The sequence below is a fragment of the Xenopus laevis genome, chromosome 5S (assembly GCF_017654675.1).
Source record: "Xenopus laevis strain J_2021 chromosome 5S, Xenopus_laevis_v10.1, whole genome shotgun sequence".
In the NCBI taxonomy this organism is placed as follows: domain Eukaryota; kingdom Metazoa; phylum Chordata; class Amphibia; order Anura; family Pipidae; genus Xenopus; species Xenopus laevis.
In genome coordinates this window covers 120471742-120492828 of record NC_054380.1, presented here as the reverse complement: position 1 = coordinate 120492828, position 21087 = coordinate 120471742, and the positions used below count along the sequence as shown (strand labels likewise).

General features: G+C 40.6%; 1 protein-coding gene across 3 annotated transcripts in view; it reads right to left on the bottom strand.

The window, feature by feature from the left end:
• Positions 1-21087, bottom strand: part of LOC108718221 (ephrin type-A receptor 3) — a 143164-nt gene that overhangs the window by 16776 nt on the left and 105301 nt on the right. For all 3 annotated transcript variants that reach the window (XM_018265907.2, XM_041565017.1, XM_041565015.1), the window contains one exon: positions 5995-6056. In XM_018265907.2, coding sequence (XP_018121396.1) covers positions 5995-6056 — 62 coding nt within the window. The remainder of the gene's footprint in view (positions 1-5994; positions 6057-21087) is intronic.

Genomic DNA, 21087 nt, shown 5'->3' with positions numbered 1-21087 from the left:
TCTTCAGTGTAGCTACCCAGAACTCTCCCACTATGTCTGCATTAAATGAAACACCCGTCTTGCAGGCAGGTTGTAAGCTCATTTGGCCAAGGTCTTCTTTACCTCTTGCATCAGTTAATAGTTTCTTTGTATTTCATTATGTCTTAATATAGACAGCCATTTATTTACAGCACCAACTGCATCTTTCTAAAACAGAACTCATTATACTTTCTCCAAGATCTTCCCCTGTCCCTCAGATATCACTCTCAGTTAACAACACCACCTTTCATTCGACCACACAGCCACGCTGCCTAGGAATTATCTTACACTCTCATCTGTCATTCTCAACACACATCCAAACACTTGCCAAATCTTGTTGTATTCAGCTGTGCAACAATGCATGAATTCGATCATATCTTAGTTCAGATACAACCCAAACACTTCAAGGTGAAAAGGTATATACATCAAGACTCTTATTATTTCCTGCCTTGACTACTGCAACCTATTCCTCGCATGTATTCTAACAAGTTGCCTTTCACAATTCCAATCTGTTCTAAATGCTGCTGCTAGACTTATTCATCTACAGTATCTTGCTGCTCAACATCAGCTGCTCCCCTATGCATCTCTTACTGGCTCCCAAACTCCTCTACAATCAAATTCAAACGACACATACATTCAAGGCCCTTTACAATGAATCCCATCCCTATATTTCATCTCTGACCTCAAAATACACCCCTTGCAACCTTTGCTCTGCTCTGACCTTCGCCTCTCTTCTCCTCTCATCACTTCAGCCCATTCCCATCTACAAGACTTCTCTCGGTCTTCAGTTTCTCTCTGGAACCCTCTGCCTCGAGCTGTCAGACTTTCTCCTTCCTTCCAAATTCTCAAATGCTCCCTAATGACCAACCTGTTTAGGGAAGCTTATTTAATGTATCTAAATTAATTAGACATATTGTAAATGTACTATCAATCACAAATTTGTTTCTATAATCCTTGTGTCTCCATTGTACCCTTAACCTTAGTTTTTAAACTCTTGAAAGTAGTCCCCTCAAATCCAGAAACGTAACTAGAGGGGGGTGGGCCCTGGCTCGGGACGTGCAGCCGGGCCCCCCCTCCTTATGCCCGGAATCCGCCCGGAATCAGTGGTGCGCGAGCTGCCGGGGGGCCCTGAGGGGGTGCTGGCCCTGGCCCAATCGCACCCCCTGCTCCCCCGGTAGTTACCCCACTGCTCAAATCCTGTTGTACTCTGTAACCCTTGTTTGTTGTTTGTTCCCTGTTGATTATAAACTAATGTAAAGCAGTTTGTAATTTATTGGTGCTATATAAATAAATGATGATGATTTATTGCACAACATAGCAAAATATGCAGGCAAATGGTGCTCAAGATGGTGCAGGCCATGATATTGGCCCCTTCTATACTTACCTTTGGAACCTTAGCTGCTCAACTAGCTGGTCTACCACTATCTTTCAGCATCTACAGTAAGCTCAAAGGGTCTAACCTTCCCCTATCTACCCTATGCCTATCTACCCAATCGATTGGCTTCAGGTAATTCACTAAGGTGGCCAGTGTCAAGCTTTTTTTGTTTTCACGATGGATTTTTTGCCTGTGAATTTTTGCTACGGTTTTACAAATTTATTCGCTGGTGGCGGAATGTTGAAATTGGCCGCAAATCATGCCTGCCAAATTTATTTGCCCATCACCAGGGCCGGATTTACATAGTGGGCGCCCCTAGGCCCACTGCTGATCGTTGCCCTTGTCCCCTCCTCTTTATTCGTGCAATTATTGTATCCCCAGTGTTTTTGGACCAATGTTGGTGTGGTTGGGCAGCATGCCGCCCCCCTAAAATCATGCCACCCTAGGCCCGGGCCTAGGTGGCCTTTCCACAAATCCGGGCCTGCCCATCACTACCCAGTACACCTGCCGGACTATAAAAACTCACTAACCCCCAACACAGCATGAAGCTGATAGTATCTGATAGACACTACTTCTTTTAAACAGTAGCTGTAATGGAAAATATTTAATACAAGGCAACACAGATCTACACAGTCCACTGCATTCCCTTATTAGGGACATCATAAGACATCATTTCCATTGGAGGATCACACAAGTGTAACATTTGGTGACCCTAATTCCATAGAAAACAGTACAACATGTTGAATTTTAGAGCTCAGTAATAACTGCTGTCCTCTATTTACCCCCTAAAGGCTGTCCTAGTACCCCACTGAATGTGTATACTATGTATCCCTTGTCTTCTGTGCCATATATTCTTAATGGAGGGATTTGGGAAGCTAAATAGAATGGTTACATTGATCAAAAATAGGAGAGGGGGAGACTTCACAATAATTAAACAATTACAATATTTAGCTGCGATATAAAGCTTTGTATTATTAATGGTAGCCCTGCAACACCTTTGCTAACCTATTTCTTATTTATAATACCATTTGCCTTTTGTATGTAAACAGCTTGATGCAGCAGAGAAATACTGTTTAAAACCCAATACTAATTGTTCCAAATTGTACTCTTACATCATTACATTAAACATCCCCAGAAGAGTCTGGGTTTCGCCCTATGATGTCATCTCCAGCTTTTAGCTCTGGGTAGTCAGGAGCAGCAGCAGCGCACGAGCCAAAGGGTTTTTATAGAGCTGCTGCCGCTGAGAGTGACATGGCTTTGTTTTATCAGTCTGGCTGCCTTTCTGAGCAGAGCATTTGGAACTAAATTGGATTGTGCTGCTTTTTTGCCATGACCTGAAAGATATTCTTAGATATTTAAATTGAAATCAACTCTTGAGCATTAGGAAATACATATTATGCGGATTTTTAAATGTTTACTGCCGGTTTCTGTGCTTGACAGGTAAGACACTAAAAGTTCTAAGCAGCCTGTCATTCTGCTGCCAGTGACCCAGCTTCATTAACCTCCCGACTAGTGTTGAGCGAATTTATTCTCCAGACACGGATTTGTAGTGAAATTCCACATCTCACCATCAGTGAAAAAAATTCACAACAAATAAGTTGCCAAGACAAAAATGTTCATGAGACAAATAAATTGCCACTAGAAAAAACGCCTATTGACTTTAATGCATTTGGACAAAAAAGTCGCTGCGACAAAAAAGGCACTGCAAGAAAAAACGCCCATTGACTTTAATGCATTGAGACAAAAAAGTCGAAGAAACAAAAAAGTCAAAGAGACAAAAATAGTCACTGCAAGAAAAAACACTCATTGACTTTAATGCATTTAGGCAAAAAAGTCGAGGAGACAAAAAAGTCGAAGAGACAAGAAAAGTCACTGCAAGAAAAAACACCCATTGACTTTAATGCTTTTGGAGAGAGACAAAAAGTTGTGCAGGTAAAAAATTGACAGGTGTAAAAAAATTTTGTCACCTATTGACTGCAATGCATTTCGAGAAATTTTTGCAAGATATTATTAGATATTTAAATTGAAATCAACTCTTAATCAGTAGGAAATACATATTATGAGGAATTTTAAATGTCTTACTGCCGATTTCTGTGCTTGACAGGTAAGACACTAAGGGGCCCATTTACTTAGTTCGAGTGAAGGAATAGAGGAAAAATAGTTTGAATGTTCGAATATGGCTACTTCGACCATCGAATGGGCTACTTCGACCTTCGACTACGACCTTCGAACTAAAAATCGTTTGACTATTCGACCATTCGATAGTCAAAGTACTGTCTCTTTAAAAAATTCTTCGACCCCCTAGTTCGCCACCTAAAACCTACCAAGGCCAATGTTAGCCTATGGGGAAGGTACCCATAGGCTTCCTTACAATTTTCTGATCGAAGGAATATCCTTCGATCGATGAATTAAAATCCTTCGAATTATTCCTTCGATTGTTCGATCGTAGGAATTGCGGTAAATCCTTCAACTTCGATGTCGAAGGATTTTACTTCGAATGTCGAATATCGAAGGTTAATTAATCCTCGATATTCGACCCTAGGTAAAAGTTCTAGGCAGCCTGTCATTCTGCTGCCAGTGACCCAGCTTCATTAACCTCCTGACTAGTGTTGAGCGAATTTATTCTCCAGGCACGGATCTGCAGCAAAATTTCGCATCTCGCCATCAGCAAAAAAAAATTTGCCGCAACAAATTAGTTGCCAAGACTTTGATGAGACAAATAAATTGCCTATTGACTTTAATGCATTTGGACAAAAAAGTCCCTGAGACAAAAAAGGCACTGCAAGAAAAAACGCCCATTGACTTTAATTCATTTAGACAAAAAAGTCGAAGAGACAAAAAAAGTCGCCAAGACAAAAAAGTCACTGCAAGAAAAAACACCCATTGATTTTAATGAGTTTGAAGAGAGACAAAAACTTGTGCACGTAAAAAATTGTCGGGTGTAAAAAAAATGTTGACACCTATTGACTGCAATGCATTTCGCTTCAGTGAAGCGAACCAGGACGGATTCACTCATCACTGTAGTACCAGTGTAACTTGGTATAGAGTGGCTATCTTGTTTTGGTCTCAGGCTATTGAGCTATGGATTCTATAGACTCATCCCCTAATCCACAGATTTACCCAGATTTTGTAATGGGATGGGCGAATTTTTTCGCCTTGTTTCACCGAAAAAATGACGCCCATAGACTTGTATGGCGTTGTGGGTCAAAATAAAATTTCGCCGCGCGACAATTTTTTTTTTGACGCCCAGAAACTTGAATGGGCGTCGGCAACATTTCGCCAGTGGCGAATTTTTGGCGAAACAAAACGGTCAAATTCACCCATCCCTAAATGTGACCATCTGATCTCTGCAATGGTAAATATGGCACTCAATTTAAAGGCTACATTGGTTGTATTATAGACAAAATAGATGTTAAAGGGGCTGTTCACCTTTAAGTTAACCTTTAGTATGATGTAGAGAGTGATATTCTGAGACAATTTGCAATTGGTTTTCATTTTTTATTATTTGTTGTGTTATTTAGCTTTTTATTCCGCAGCTCTGCAGTTTGAAATTTCAGCAATCTGGTTGCTAGGGTCCAAATTCCACTAGCAACCATGCATTGATTTGAATAAGAGACTGGAATATGAATAGGAGAGGCCTGAAGAGAAAGATGAGTAATAAAAGTAGCAATAACAATAAATGTGGAGCCTTACAGAGCATTTGTTATTTAGATGGGGTCAGTGACCCCAATTGGAGTCAGAAGAAGAAGGCAAGATTTGCACCTGAGAGACTGGGGCACAGGCACAACCTACCCAGTCATGCTAGAGGCAGCCAATGGGACGCATGGTGCAAATTGCCCTCTAACAGCTTCTATTTTGCAGTGGGCTCTAATAATTTTTCCCCTATATATGATCTTTTTGGTAGGATATTGAGTGCTTTATGCTTATGCATTCTAATAATAGTTATTGTGTTTAATGGATAGGCAGAGGGTCTTTGGACATACAGTAGGTACTGTTACTGTGGTTCTGTTAGGGGCAGATTTATCAAGGGTTGAATTTTGAGCTCATGGGAGTTACTCTCATGAACTCCTATGAACTTGAAATACGACCAACTGCAATTTATTAAAAAATTTGGATTTTCGAAATTTCAAATTGCAAAAATCTAATATGAATTTAAAAAAAAAACACAAATCAAATTTTAACAATTCCTTAATCAAATTTGACAGTTTTGGCCGTAAAAAAAAAAAACTCGAAAATTCGAATTCAAAAATTGACTCTTGATAAATCTGCCCCTTAATGTAGAATACGTGTCCCGTGAGAATTGTAGGGATACACGCGGAAAAGGCATTTTTATTCAGTTCATGTAGAACCTGCCTTTAAAAGAAGGATCTAAGATTATTTAACTCAAAAGTATGTAACTAAATTCAGCTTTCTCGTGTATTCCTGTATGTGCTTCCCCCCCCCCCCCCCAAGATTACTCCTGCAGTCTGCCTGGGAATCACTTTATACAGAAGAATACAGAAAAAAATCTGCTCATTATATTACTGGACTAGTAAAGGGGCACCTGATGCAAGTTTTATCATGGCACAAGCACTCTTGCATGGGAAACCCTATTGTCTTACCTTTAGGAAGGTATCCAAAGAGCCATTTTCCATAAATTCGGTTATAATCATCACTGGTTTACCTGTAAGATACGAAACAGCTCGTATGAAATGATGTACAAGCAAGCCAAACGAAATTATTACACTGAATATCTACAGGAAAGAGAAATTAAATATTTCAATAACAGATATTCTATAGGTATTCAATATACTTTTTGAATAATTTGCACAGCATTCTGAATCCAGGCTGATATTAAATAGAAGACTCCCCTTGGCAGTGCTGGGTGAATTTCCCAACTAGGGCAGATATTCAGAAACTCCCACAAAAACATATTAAAATAAAAGTATATATGGGGCCCATTTACTTAGCTCGAGTGAAGGAATAGCATAAAAAAAACTTTGAATTTCGAATGATTTTTTTGGCTACTTCGACCATCGAATTGGCTACTTCGACCTTCGACTACGACTTCGAATCGAACAATTCAAACTAAAAATCGTTCGACTATTCGACCATTCGACCATTCGATAGTCGAAGTACTGTCTCTTTAAAAAAAACTTTGACCCCCTACTTCGCCACCTAAAACCTACCGAAGTGCAATGTTAGCCTATGGGGAAGGTCCCCATAGGCTTTCTAATGTTTTTTAGGTTGAAGAAAAATTGTTCGATCGATGGATTAAAATCCTTCGAATCGAACGATTTTTTCGTTCGATCTTTCGATCAAACTATTTGCGCTAAATCCTTCGACTTCGATATTCGAAGTCGAAGGATTTACATTCGGCAGTCGAATATCGAGGGTTAATTAACCCTCGATATTCGACCCTATGTAAATCTGCCCCTTATTGTTAACATGTGGGAGGGTACAAATATTCATAGGCATAAGACTAAGAGTATATATATATAAATCTCTTGTCCTGCCAACAAAACATTTTTAGTACAGGTATGGGATCTGTTAACCGGAAATTCTGTATCCAGAAATCTCTGAATTACGGAAATGCCATCTCCCATACACTCCATTATAATCAAATAATCCACATTTTTAAATGTTTTTCTTTTTTTCTCTGTAATAATAAAACAGTAGAAATAAGATAAAGATATAATTAATTCTTATTGGAAGCAAAACCAGCCTATTGGGTTTATTTTAATGTTTACATGATTTTCTAGTAGACTTAAGGCATCAAGATTCAAATTATGGAAAGATCCATGATCCTGAAAACCCCAGGTCCCGAGCATCTGGATAACAGGTCCCATACCTGTACTGAAAATGCCCTGCGTCTTGTTTCTTATACAGTCCATTAAAGGAAATGTAGCAAATAATAAAAATTAGTGATGGGCAAATAAGTTCGCCTGACGCAAATTTGCACCGAATTTCACTGCCGGCGAATAAATTCGCGAAACTCTCGTGAAAGTCCGCCAGCTTTTAAAAAGTCAAAATCGGACCTCAAAATCATTGCGCGTCAACACTATTCTAATGCTCACTGGGGCTCATTTATCAACACTGGGCAAATTTGCCCATGGGCAGTTACCTATAGCAACCAATCAGCGATTAGCTTTTGAAAGCCAGCTGCTTGTAGAACAATGAATGCAGCAATCTGATTGGTTGCCATGGGTTACTGCCCATGGGCAAATTTGCCCAGTGTTGATAAATTACCCCCACTGACTTTAACGCCGGCGTCAAAATTGGGAATGGGTGTCAATTTCATAAATTTTTCGCTAATTTTTCGGGAGAAGATTCGCCCATCGCTAATGTAAGTGTAAATAATAAATAATATAAGCTAATCCTGCACTGAAAAAAGCTGTGTGTTTGCTTCAGGAAGACAATTACAGTTCAAATAAACAAGCTGCTGTGCAGTCTTGGGGGCAGCTATTCAGGCTGGAAAAAACGCACAGGTTAAATAGCAGATAACAGATAAGACACGTGGAATACAATGGTGTTTTATCTATTATCTGCTATGTGACCTGTGCTTTTTCTCCTTTTTCAAACTTGAATGGCTGTCCCCATGGCAATACAGTAGATTTGTTTATATAAACTATTGGAGTTTTTCTGAAGCAAACACACAACTTTTACCAGTGCAGAGAAACACTAAATTATATTTTAATTACTTTGATACACTTTCAGCTTTTGGTGTTACTGCTCCTTTAAACTATGATCATCTTCTTTAGAAAGTTATAGAGTCAGCTTTAATACATTTAATCTTATCAGCAATGCTTCTGAAGCAGATCAGTATCAACTTTGCGCCCGGGAACAAAGGGTATCTACTGTAGCTCATTAAAGGCTGTCATGTAATTATGGTAGTTAATGGCTTCATTTGGTTCACTTAGCAGTAGATTCATTCACATGTTAAAAAGAGACATTTCCAGCTTATAGAAAATCCAGTAATGTTCAGCCAGTGTTATGGGTTATTAGGCAAAAAAAGGTAAAATTTGTGGTACCTTTTAAATGATCAGCTGCTTTACCCAGTGGCGTCCAAGACCAACAGACAAACAGCTAATAGTTATGTGTTCTGCACGCTCTGTTTTATTACAGAAAAGAGCATTCCTTTAATGATTCCCATCAAACTGAAGGTCTAATTACCTACATTAGGAGAGGACGATCACACTAGATGGATCCCTGTACTAACTCTTAAATGGATGGTGAACAAGACACCCTCATTAACTGTCACAATGAGCCAGCAGGGTATTAGTTCATTTACATAAGCAATTAGCTTACCCTTCATTCGCATGTTTAAAATTGGTATAAAAGCGAGTTCATTTTTAGTGGTGCTGTGCGATTTTGTTTAAGCAAAGAGCTTGTGATATTCTTAAGTAATGCTCTTCGTTTATAAATAAGTGACAGGGTTACAATAGGTGTTTTGTTCTTATTTATTTCACTGAGGTTTGAATGTTATAATTTTCCTCATTCCACTTTTCAGTTTACCATTTAGGTAAGAAATACAAATATCGGATGTTGTCGCAGCGTTCATCCGACACGACACATACGACCCCCATTCTGAAAAAACCCTCTCATGATCCCTCCAATCTTGACAACCTCTGACCTATCTCTCTGCTACCTTTCATCAAACTACTTGAGCGCCTAGTCTACAACTGACTAACCTCATTCCTCTCTGACAATAACCTGCTGGACCCCCTACAATCTGGTTTTAAAGGAGAAGGAAAGGTTAAAACTAAGTAAGCCTTATCAGAAAGGTCCATCAAAATATACCAGTAAACCCCCCAAGTAATGTTGCTCTGAGTCCCCTGTCAAAAGAAATACTGCATTTCTTTCCTTCTATTGTGTACTCATGGGCTTCTGTATCAGACTTCCTGCCTTCAGCTTAAACCTGGGCAAGAGCATGCTCAGTTTGCTCCTCTCCCCCCACCCCTCCCTTCTCTACTGTAATCTGAGCCCAGAGCTATGAGTGAGCAGGGAGAGACTGAGGCAGGAAGTGATGTCACACCACATTAATACTGTAGCTCCTATTCTAAACAAACAGAGAGTTTCTAGAGCTTTTTACTCAGGTATGGTAAAACATTCTACAGAATAAATATAGCATTCTAGCTTGCACTATTGCAGCTAATCTATTGGCAATAAAATGCCTCCGTAGCTTTCCTTCTCCTTTAAGCCACAACACTCCACTGAAACTGCCCTGACCCGGCTAACTAATGACCTTTTAACAGCTAAATCCGACAAAATTTTTTCACTGCTAATACTGCTAGATCTTTTCAGCATTTGACACTGTAGATTACCCTCTCCTCCTCCAGTCCCTCCATTCGCTTGGCCTTCGTGCCAAAACCCTGTCCTGGTTCTCTTCTTACATCACCAATCATTCCTTCAGTGTCTCCTACAATGGAGTAGCATCTTCTCCTCTACCTCTTTCTGTTGGGGTTCCTCAAGGCTCTGTCCTGGGACCCTTATTATTCTCCCTCTATACTTCCTCCCTCTGCAAATTAATCAGCTCGTATGGTTTCCACTATCACCTCTATGCTGACAATACTCAGATCTATCTCTCATCTCCTGATCTCAACCCAGAACTCCTAACTCAGGTCTCCTCCTGCCTGTCCGCTATCTCTACTTGGATGTCGCAACGCTACCTTAAATTAAACCTCTCTAAAACTGAAATGGTTCTCTTTCCTCCAACTAACACCATCAACATCCCGGAAGTATCCATCATAGCTAACAATTCCAGTATCACCCCATCTCCCCAGGCCCGGTGCCTTCGGGTTATCCTAGATTCTGCCCTGTCATTCACTTCTTATATCCAGTTACATGTTAAATCATGTCACTTCCACCTAAGGAACATATCCAAAATACGATCATTTATCACCCAAGATGCTGCCAAAATTCTTATTTACTCTCTCGTCATATCACGTCTAGACTACTGTAACTCTCTTTTAATTGGCCTTCCCGACTAGAAACTGTCACCTCTCCAGTCCATAATGAACACTGCTGCCAGGCTCATACACCTCAGCAACCGCTCCTCCTCTGCCATGCCATTCTGCCAATCCACTGGCTTCCACTACTCTTCAGAATTAAATTCAAATTAATGACACTTGACATTCTAAGTACTTCGTAACTCTCACCCACTTAATTCTGATCTTGCCCACTCCCACACCTTGTGTATTATTCCCTTCCCTTTAGATTGTAAGCTCTTTTTGCACAGGGCCTTCCTCCCCTTTTGTACTGGTATTGATGTATGTAACTCCATATGTTCTATGTATGTAATTCATGTGATTTAGTTGTATAAACACATTTACTTTACAGTGCTACACAATATGTTGGTACTATATAAATACATGTTAATAATACTGAAAAAAAATCTAAGTTAGGACTTTTGCAGCCAATCTCTCGCTAAAAAAAGGAAAAGTTGCATCAGGATATGATGTAAGTGACAGAAGAGGAAGATCTAGCTTCATTTTAGAACTTCGCCTGGCCTGAGATGGCAAAGTCAACTCTGTTGAAAGATTTAATGTTCAGTAAAATCATCATCATCATCATCATTTATTTATATGGCGCTGTCAAGATACGCAGTGCTTTAGTAAAATCCGCACTTTATTGAATTTGCGGAGTAACGATCATTTGCCAAAGCAAAAAGTCACCTGGCTATAAAGTTCGAATGAACGCTAGCGATGGTCCAGTTCGCTGGCGAATTGCCGCTGCACCTGCTGATAGGAAAGCTGGCTAAAAGTCGCTAGCGTTAGCCACTTCACCCTTTAGTGAATCTGCCCCATGGTGCTATTACCTCTGACCCTTAAAGGTAGGTATAGATTTGAATGACAGGCTGGAAAAAGCTTGGGAGTGGATATAAACAGAGGTGAAATATTAACTGAAATATTAGGTTAGGAAAACTACATTTCTATTGATAACTGTTTTGTTTAAATAAAGATCACTAGGTCTATATACATGTATTATATGCCTATGTAGTGGGGTCCTGGTAAACTGAATATAAATCTGTGCAAAGCAATAGTTCTCTCTTTTTGCAGAACCGTGCCCATTAAAATGCATTTTGGATAATTCTTGCATCTAATTGCTCTTTTCTATACTTGCACCATGTGCCAATGCTTAGGTTGCACTTTCTATTGCACCTGATGTCAGGGCCGGATTTAAAAATTTGGCGCCCCTAGGCCACTTCACCTCCAACTCGCGCTCACCCTCAGCTGCTTGCACCAACCCCCAACCACTGCAGCATGGCACCCATCCGCCATTGCCACCACCTTTTCAGATCCACTCTGATCTTCTTCACTGCACTCTTCCTCATCAGGGACTGGGTGGGTGGAGATCTAAATGTCTGGAAAAGTCTTCTGTCCAGTCTCCAGTGCAGCTGCTGCCCTAGGCGTGGGCATTTGTGGCCTACCCCCAATCTGGGCCTGCATGTGGTGCATGATGAACTACATTCAGGTTTATGGAAACCTGACACATAAAACTGGAATAACGGAACACCAAACTCAGTCAATCAGTGGAATCCAGGTGCCCAAATTTTTAAATAGTACAAAAAGTCTTTATTTTACATTATGTATTAGAAGATAAAAGCCTGACACGTTTCATATCCCCCAAGGACACTTAATCATAGTCTGTACCTAAAAATACCTTTACCTGTTAAAACCTGTCATTGACCAGGCATAAAGTACATGGCTCCCATTCTGCTTTTGTTCCTATTTACATTTATGCACCAATTAAAGGCCCACCCATGTGTCATCCCTTATAGGAGAAGGAAAGGCTCTATTGACTTGGGGGTGCCAAAAGTTAAACACCCCTAGTGATTATATTTACTTACCTCACACCCCGGGCCAGTGCTCCTATCAGCAGAAAATTGCACTGGCCTTGGGTTCTCCCAGCAAGCACCATGGATCGATCTGCTTCCGGCTTCTTCTTTCTTTGCGTAGGTGTGCATGCACAGTAGCGAGAAAAGCCCAATTTAAATGAAGAAGTCAGCTATTTAGTTCTACTGCGCATGCGTCTGTCTTGGGAAATTTTAAGAAAAAAGAAGAAGAAAGACGATCGCTCTGTGGTGCTCGCTGGAAGAACCCCCGGACCGGTGCAGTTTTCTCCTGATAGGAGCACCAGCTCGAGGGGTGAGGTACTGTAAGTATATATAATAACTTGGTGGTGCCTAACTTTTGGCAACCCAATTAAATAGGCCTTTCCTTCTTCTTTAAAGGAGAACTAAACCTTACATATGAATGTGGCTAAAAATGGCATATTTCCTATACTTACACCAGCCTAAAGTTTCAGCTTGTCAATAGCAGCAATGATCCAGGACTTCAAACTTGTCACAGGGGGTCACCATCTTGGAAAGTGTCTGTGACACTCACATGCTCAGTGGGCTCTGAGCAGCTGTTGAGAAGCTAAGCTTAGGGGTCGTTGCAAATTATCAAGCAGAAAATTAGGTTGGCCTGTAATATAAGCTGATGCTACAGGGCTGATTATTAAATTTGGATTCTGATGGTTTCTGTGCTGCCATGTATTATTTATATGTATTAATTACTAATCAGCCTTCTATTGTGACATTGTGGGTCCCTAAGCTCAGTAAGTAACAGCAGCACAGAGCATGTGCAGTGAATCAGCAGAAAAGAAGATGGGGAGCTACTGGGGCATCTTTGAAAACACAGATCTTTACTGCTAAAGGGCTGTGGTTGCCTTGGGCTGGTACAAAAGCCCAAAGCATAATGTACAAAATTTCTAGCTTAATTCTTTAATTAAACTTTAGTTCTCCTTTAAGTCGCAGTTGCAAGTGGAATAATTCATGAACAGGCAGAAATCTTTGCTTCTCCTATATATATTATATTGCAGAACTTAGCACTGGCTTGAGGCACAACAATTACAGGAAAATTATGCATCATGTGTAAAAACATGGTGGATTATAGCAATTAGTTTTAATTTGCACTTTGCCCATGTTAGTTAATGAAGCCCAAGCTGTGCCAGTAAATGCTAGACTGAATCTTGCTCAATGTCATTTTACGGAAGAAGGCACATTTATTAAAATCTGAGGCCAAGGAATGAGTCCATGAATCCTCATTAAATATCCTTTTCAATGATAAGATATGTTATTGGCTCTATTATTCACCATATGCTTGGTACCTGGGCTTTTCAATATAAGGGGTCTTTCCGTAGTTTGGATCATTGTGCATACAATGGGCCCTATATCATGCAATCAGATGTTTGCTTGTTGTTGTTATGGGTAACTAGAACTAAAGCAAAAAAGGTACCTGTTGTTACATTACTCCTGAAGTAAGTAATAATGGTGATGTGACAAGAGTTTCTTGTGAGTAGTGATGGGCGAATTTATTCGCCAGGCGCGAATTTGCGTGTTTCGCCGCCAGCGAATAAATTTGCGAAACGCCCGCGAAAATTCGCTGCAAAAATTCACCGGCGTCAAAAAAAATTTTTCAGAAAAAACGGACGCCGGCGCCAAAAGCGCAGTTTCGTGAATTTTTCGCAGTTTCGCGAATTTCGCACAAAATTCGCTAATTTTTCGGCGAAACGGCGCACAATACTTGTAAGGCCATTATTAATGTGGCTTTGTAAATGCAGACTGAGACTTTGGAGACTTGTAGTGTGGAATATTGGGTATAATTCCAGGGAAGACCATTGTTGTGCAGCTCTTCTGGTAAGTGGTTCTGTGGCAGGAACATTATGGGGAATGGACTAGATTTCTAAAAGGGGCCTCTTGGAAAATAGACAACTATGTTTGGTCAACTCATTCATATTAAGTTGGCTTTTGAAAAAATCAGCAAATTGGATGACTGTCATTCCATGTCATGTGTAAACAATTTGCATGACAATTCTAATTTACCATCTAGACCACTGGCAGAACAAGAACTACTGGATCTCGGAGCCACAGTACATGTTTCTAAAGTTCTGATCGTACAAACTTGGCGTGAAAATGTGTATCACTCACACATAGGAAAATGACATATCGGTTAGCATGCCATCTATACTCCTGAGTCCCCCAGCACTCTGCTGCCTTAATTGATAGAAAATGATCAAGGGACTGTGAGATGCTGAAAGAGTTATCAATATTGTCACATGTTCCGCTTGGACAATAACACAATATCTGTCACGGTCGGCACCCAACACCAGAACAAATGCCAAGCACCCTGGTCTCGGCTCGTGCTTCACCTGTAGTGTGACCGCCGTTGGCCTCGGGAGGAGGCCTCAGCTACTTGGATGCCACCAGGACAGAACCAGAGGTGCAAGGCTAGAGGTTCTGGATAAGCAGAGGGGCACGACTGTTAGCAAAGTCTTTGGGCATAAGGTCTTTGTACAAGGTGTTAAACGGAACTAGTCATAACTGACCGGGTCGAGGCAGGCAGAAAGTGAGTGTAAGCAAATCAGGCCTGGTGTGGGCAGGCAGTATTCAAAGCGAGGTCAGGCAGGCAAGGGTCAAAACCGAGAGATCAATCAGAGGGATAAAGCAGAAGAGGTAGTTGAAATTCAGGCAATGGTTCAGGATACAGAGCAGAATCATCAGGAACAGGCAGGGGTCACAACAGATAATCAGAATCAAGCTCAGAGTCCAGAATAGCAAAAGCTAAGGCACCAGGAACAAATCTATAACGAGCAATGAGAACTCGTCATCACCTCAGCGCGCATGCGCATATAAAGCAGAAGAGGCGCACCGCGCGTGCCCTTAATGATCAAGCACAGGAGAAAGAAGAAGCGGCGTCTCTGCCGTCCCCCCACTAGACCACCAGGGTAAGTTTTTACAATATCTCAGTGCTATGCTGTATTCATTCAGTACAAAGTGCAAAATTATAAGTCCAATGTTTGGTATGAAAGGGTTAACAACTCTCAGAACCAAGCAGGAGGACAAAAATGAAATTCCACTAACACCCCTTCTCCCCAGGTCCGGTGCCTTGGGGTTATCCTAGATTCTGCCCTGTCCTTCACTCCTCATATCCAGTCACTAGTAATGGGCGAATTTCTCCAGTTTCCTTACGCTGAAAAATTAGCGAATTTCCCGGAAAATTTGTGAAAAGGTGAAAAATTCATGAAACGCGTGTCCGAAAAGTCGCTCACGTCAGTTTTGATGCTGGCATTGAAGTCAATGTTTATCTGAACAGGCGCGGTTATTCGCCAACGGCGAAACTCGGAAATTTGCCACGAATTCGCACCAGGCAAATTTATTTGCCCATCACTACCAGTCACTTATTAAATCCTGTCACTTCCACTTAAGGGACATATCCAAAATACGATCATTTATCTCTCAAGATGCCGCCAAAATTCTTATTCACTCTCTCGTCATATCACGTCTAGACTACTGTAACTCTTGGCCTTCCCCACCAGAGACTGTCACCTCTCCAGTCCATAATGAACACTGCTGCGAGGCTCATAGACCTCAGCAACCGCTCCTCCTCTGCCTCGCCATTCTGTCAATCCCTTCACTGGCTTCCGCTACCTTTCAGAATAAAATTCAAATTAATGACCCTGACATTCAAAAGCACTTCACAACTCTGCCCCACCCTACATCTCTGAACTCATATCTAGATACTCAACCGCTTACTATGCTCCTCTACTGACCTGCTACTCAACTATTCTCTTAAAACATCCTCACATGCTCACATTCAAGACTTTGCAAGGGCTGCACCCCTCCCACGGTCTGTCCAACTTTATCCCAACCTTTCTGCTTTCAAAAGATCTCTTAAAACGCACTTATTTAGAGAAGCCTACCCTCCCTCTGTTTAACTACCAAATGCAATAACACATACAGTACTACATCTCTCACCCACTTAATTCTGATTTTGCCCACTCCCACACCTTGTGTCTTATTCCCTTCCCTTTAGACTGTAAGCTCTTTTGTACAGTGCCTTCCTAACCTATTTATTCTATATATGTAATTTATTTGATTTAGTTGTATAAACACATTTACTTTACAGCACTGCAAAATATGTTGGTGCTATATAAATACATGTTATTAATAATAATAATGATAATAATAATAACAGAATGCTTTTATGAAACTCCTCTGTATCAACTCATTTGTGCTACAATTGTGCTTGTCCTATATGTCCTGGTAGATTAGGACTCCCTGAGTCAGATTTGTTTGAATTAGTGGTGGGTGGGCATATCAATCCATTTTGGTTCCCTGTTTTGGCATGAACAGTATCATCAGTACAACCAAGTGTAAGAACACAATTAATGCTCAGTGGAAGATGCAGATCCTTCAAAATAGATGCAAGGGCTGTGCTGTAACAGTTGTAGCTGAATGTGACAGGTGCCACAAACTGGCTTTGAAGTGTCACTCATTGCTGTATTCTTTATGGTGGTTGGGTTGAATCATTTTGTACTTAAGAAGTGAATTTCCATACACCCCTAGGGGACAGGGCATGACCTGCAGCCTGTCAGGGGAGGCCTGCCAGTTTATATTTCTATATCAGAACATGAAAGAATTCCATTGTTCCTCGTGCAACAGACGCAGGTTTCATTACTGAATGACTTACTGAGGACGGACGGTTTTATGAAGCTGTTATGTGCTAATTTTATTCATACTCAAAACCTTAATACATTTTTATACTTACAGGAAAGTATGGCAATTTCATACAATGGTGAACATAAATTTCAGAGCCGGTTCCAAGAAGACATAGCCTGACAGCTATACAAAAAAAGGTGGCACTGAAGGCTGGTGGAATTAGCAGAAATGAATCCATCTCTGTGATGGTGCCTTGATGCATAGGGGTATTCCTCCAGCATTTATACTTATTCCTCAAGCTTTCATTTATATAACTTAAGCCCCTGTGCCTGGTAAAATGCCGTAATATATACAGGCATAGCCCAAGCCTTAATGCACATTCCTCAGGCCCCCATGATTGTTACAATTCCTTAATACATACAGGTATACCTCAAGCCTTAGGCTACTGCCATACTGGGCTGTTTCTCTGCCTACATACAGTATAAGCCCAGGCTGAGAATCAGCCCCTATGTCCACATTAACACTTTCTTGTGTCAGCACCTAGAGACTCTGTCTTGGCTGGGGTGCAGATACAAGTAGATTTTAGCACAGTACATTCACTCTATGTGTAGGGTTGCCCCTGTCCAGTTTTGACCCAGATGGCCCGGTTTTTGGAAGGGCTGCCTGGGTCAAAACTGCTGGCCCGGTTTTCCAGATTTGGAAAATCGGGCAGGATTCTCCTAGATTGATATGGCAATCAGCCAATCGCTAAACCATATTCCTGCCCCTGCACTGGCATCACCCCACCCCCAACATTGCAGCCATGCTCCCCATGATGTCACCTCCCACCCGCTGTATGGAAAGGAAGATGGAGAAATTGGAAACCTTATCTAAGTGTCAGCACCCCGGCCAACAGAGTGCTTCTGAGTCCTGGCACACGAGTTAGCAGATGCCACTGGATCAATATAAATGCAAGCCTAGAATCAGCCCGAGTGGCCCAAGTCAGTCTGAGTGCCATTAGCCTTTAAGGAGAACTAAAGCCTAACCAAAGAAGTAACTAGAAATGTTGTACATGATGTTTTGTGCTTCTGTACCAGCCCAAGGCAACTACAGCCCTTTAGCAGTAAAGATCTGTGTCCAGTAACGTAACTGGAGCGGGCGGGCCCTGGTGCGGGGGTGCGGGCCCTGGCCCAATTGCACCCCCTGCTCCTTCGGTAGTGCCGCCACTGTCTGTGTCTCCAAAGATGCCCCAGTAGCTCCCCATCTTCTTTTCTGCTGTCACTTACTGAGCTTAGGGACCCACTCACAATATACAGTACACATAGAATAGAAATGTCACAATATAAGGCTGATTAGTAATTAATACAGATAATTACTACATGGCAGCACAGAAACCAGTGCAATTAGCATCAGAATTTAATAATCAGCCCTGTAGCATCAGCTTATATTACAGACCAACCTAATTTTCTGCTGGATAATTAGTGACGAGCCCTAAGCTTAGCTTCTCAACAGCTGCTCAGAGCCCACTGAGCATGTGAGCGTCACAGACACTTTCCAAGATGGTGACCCCCTGTGACAAGTTTGAAGTCCTGGATCATTGCTGCTATTGACAAGCTGAAACTTTAGGCTGGTGCAATAAGCTCAATATATAAAATATGGAATTTTTAACCATATTCATTTTTAGGGTTTAGTTCTCCTTTAATAAATATATCTCTAGCCCCCATGCCTGGTACAATGTCTTAAAGGGGTGGTTCACCTTTAAGTTAACTTTTAGTATGTTATAGAGTGACCCATTCTAAGCAATTTTTTTGGTCTTTTTTTTATTTTTTTACAGTTTTTGAATTATTTGCCTTCTTCTTCTGACTCTTTCCATCTTTCAAATAGTGGTCACTAACACCATCAGGCCTGGTCGGCCTGGCTCGGCTCTGATATATATACACCTGAAGCCCCCACATTCGTGATACATTAAGGGGCAGATTTATCAAAGAAATCAAATTTTCTATGAAAAAAATTCACATTCCAAGCTATTTTTTGTGTACTTCGACTAGGGAATAGTCCAAATTTGATTTGAATTTGAAAAAAATTAGAATATTGAAATTTATCATGTACGGTCTCTTTAAAAATTCGACTTCGACCATTCGCCATCTAAAACCTGCCGAATTGCTGTTTTAGCCTATGGGGGACCTCCTAGAACCTATTTGAAGTCAATTCATGGACTTTGAAAAATCTGAGTTTTTTGGGAGGGAAAACTTGTAATCGAATTCGATCGAATGCGCTATTCCTTCTATTTGTATGATTCAAATTCGGAAATTAAAAAATGGACCAATTTGACCAAAAAAACCTTCAACTTTATTTTGGTTGGTCTTTTTGAATTCGAATTTCGGAGTTTTTTCAATTCGAAATTCGACCCTTGATAAATATCCCCTAATACATATAGGAATACCTAATGCCTTAATATATATACCTTAAGCCCTCATGTTTGGTGCAGTGCCTTAAGCCAGACATTTCCAACCCTTTTATTAAGGATGCTGGAAGTACGTCTGATTAATGGATGGAGTTCTCCTTTAATTAAAATGCTCCTACCTTATAGCAAAAGAGAAGAACTGTCCTCAGAATGTAAGATGGATGTATTTTATTTGATACTAAATGAGTCTCTGTGCAGCAAGGCTCAGGAATAGAGGTTTGTTAGAGCTGAAATGCTGCAGGGAATCTTACAAATGTATTTCCCCAGTGTGAGCGCCAATATGTAAAATATTTTCAGTGGAGTGTGAGAGAACTTTTTTTTAGCAAATTGGATAGGATATTGGTAATTCTGGACTTGCATTTGATTTGGAACTGGGTGTCATGGGAATTGAAATTCAGTTCAATAATGAATGTGATTCAGTGGAAGAATTCATAGCCCATGCACCAAATAGCACTAATACTGGCTGTACACATACCGATAACGTCCTATGAAATACAATATCATACAATTTTTATTAAATGTAGTGATGGGCGAATCTGTGCAGTTTTGCTTCATCGAATTTACACGAGCATCAATGTTTATACACGCGACTATTTGGTCCAAATGCATTAAAGTCAACGGGCGTCCGAATAATTTTGACGAGCAACAATTTTGATTTGCATCAATATTTGTTGCAAATTGTTGCTGCAGTTTCGCGCAAATTCGTGTCTGCCGAATTTATTAGCTCATCACTTATTATCTGTACTATGACGCAATGATCCAGACTAATATCCATGTACTGTGGATATCAGTTGGCATTTTTATCGATGGGTGAAACCGACCCCTCTTGATTTGCGGAAAACTAGCGAAAAGGCAAATAATTTGCCAAATGTATTGAAGTATATGGCCGGGACAATTTTTCAAGCCGCGCAACATTTTTTTACTATCCATTATGGGTGTTTTTTTTTCTCGACAAAACTCGACGAAATATGGTGAAATGTTTCGCTCTTCTGTATCGGTTTGTCAGTTTACCAGGTTTCACTGTTAGTGTGGGAAGCACCATATCTGTAACGTGTAGCTCCATTGCTCTTTCTGCTGTTCCGAATATTGTGGCTGTTGACCAGAAAGGCGTCCGTATCAAGTACAGCCCTTTATACTGTATCTGTCTGTAAGAGCGTTAGGAATGAGCAAAACTGTCCTGTATGTCGTTTGCAAAACCACCAAATATCGCCAAATGTATCATAGTAATGGGCATTTTAAATTGTTTTTTTTTCTTGCACCAAATGCATTGGAGTCAATAGTAATTTTTTATTATGTTTTTTTTCTCCTGCCTAATGCATTGGTGTCAATTGGAGTTTTTTTAATCATTTTTGAAATGTCCATTTTTTTTCTTGCTTTTTTCTCTCCTGCCAAATGCATTGGAGTCAATGGACTTTTTTTCTTGTGCCAAATACATTGGAATCAATGGAATTTTCCCACGAAAAAAACAACACATTTTCCCCCCAGAAAAACAAAAAGCATGGTGAAATTCTACCACAAATTCGCCACATTGCAAAAACGTGAATTTCCCTGCATATCTCATTGAGCTGAACAAGTTGCTCATCCCTATTTAGTATTAATACACTTCAAGGTTAGTGATGGGCGAATTTATTCGACAGGCGCGAATTTGCCCCGTTTTGCAAATTTTTCGCAGTTTCGTGAATTTGGCGGGAAATTTGCAAATTTTTTGGCGAAGCGAAATGGCGCAAATTCGCCCATCGCTATTCAAGATACATTGTATACTATGGTAAAAGCCTATTTGGTGGATAA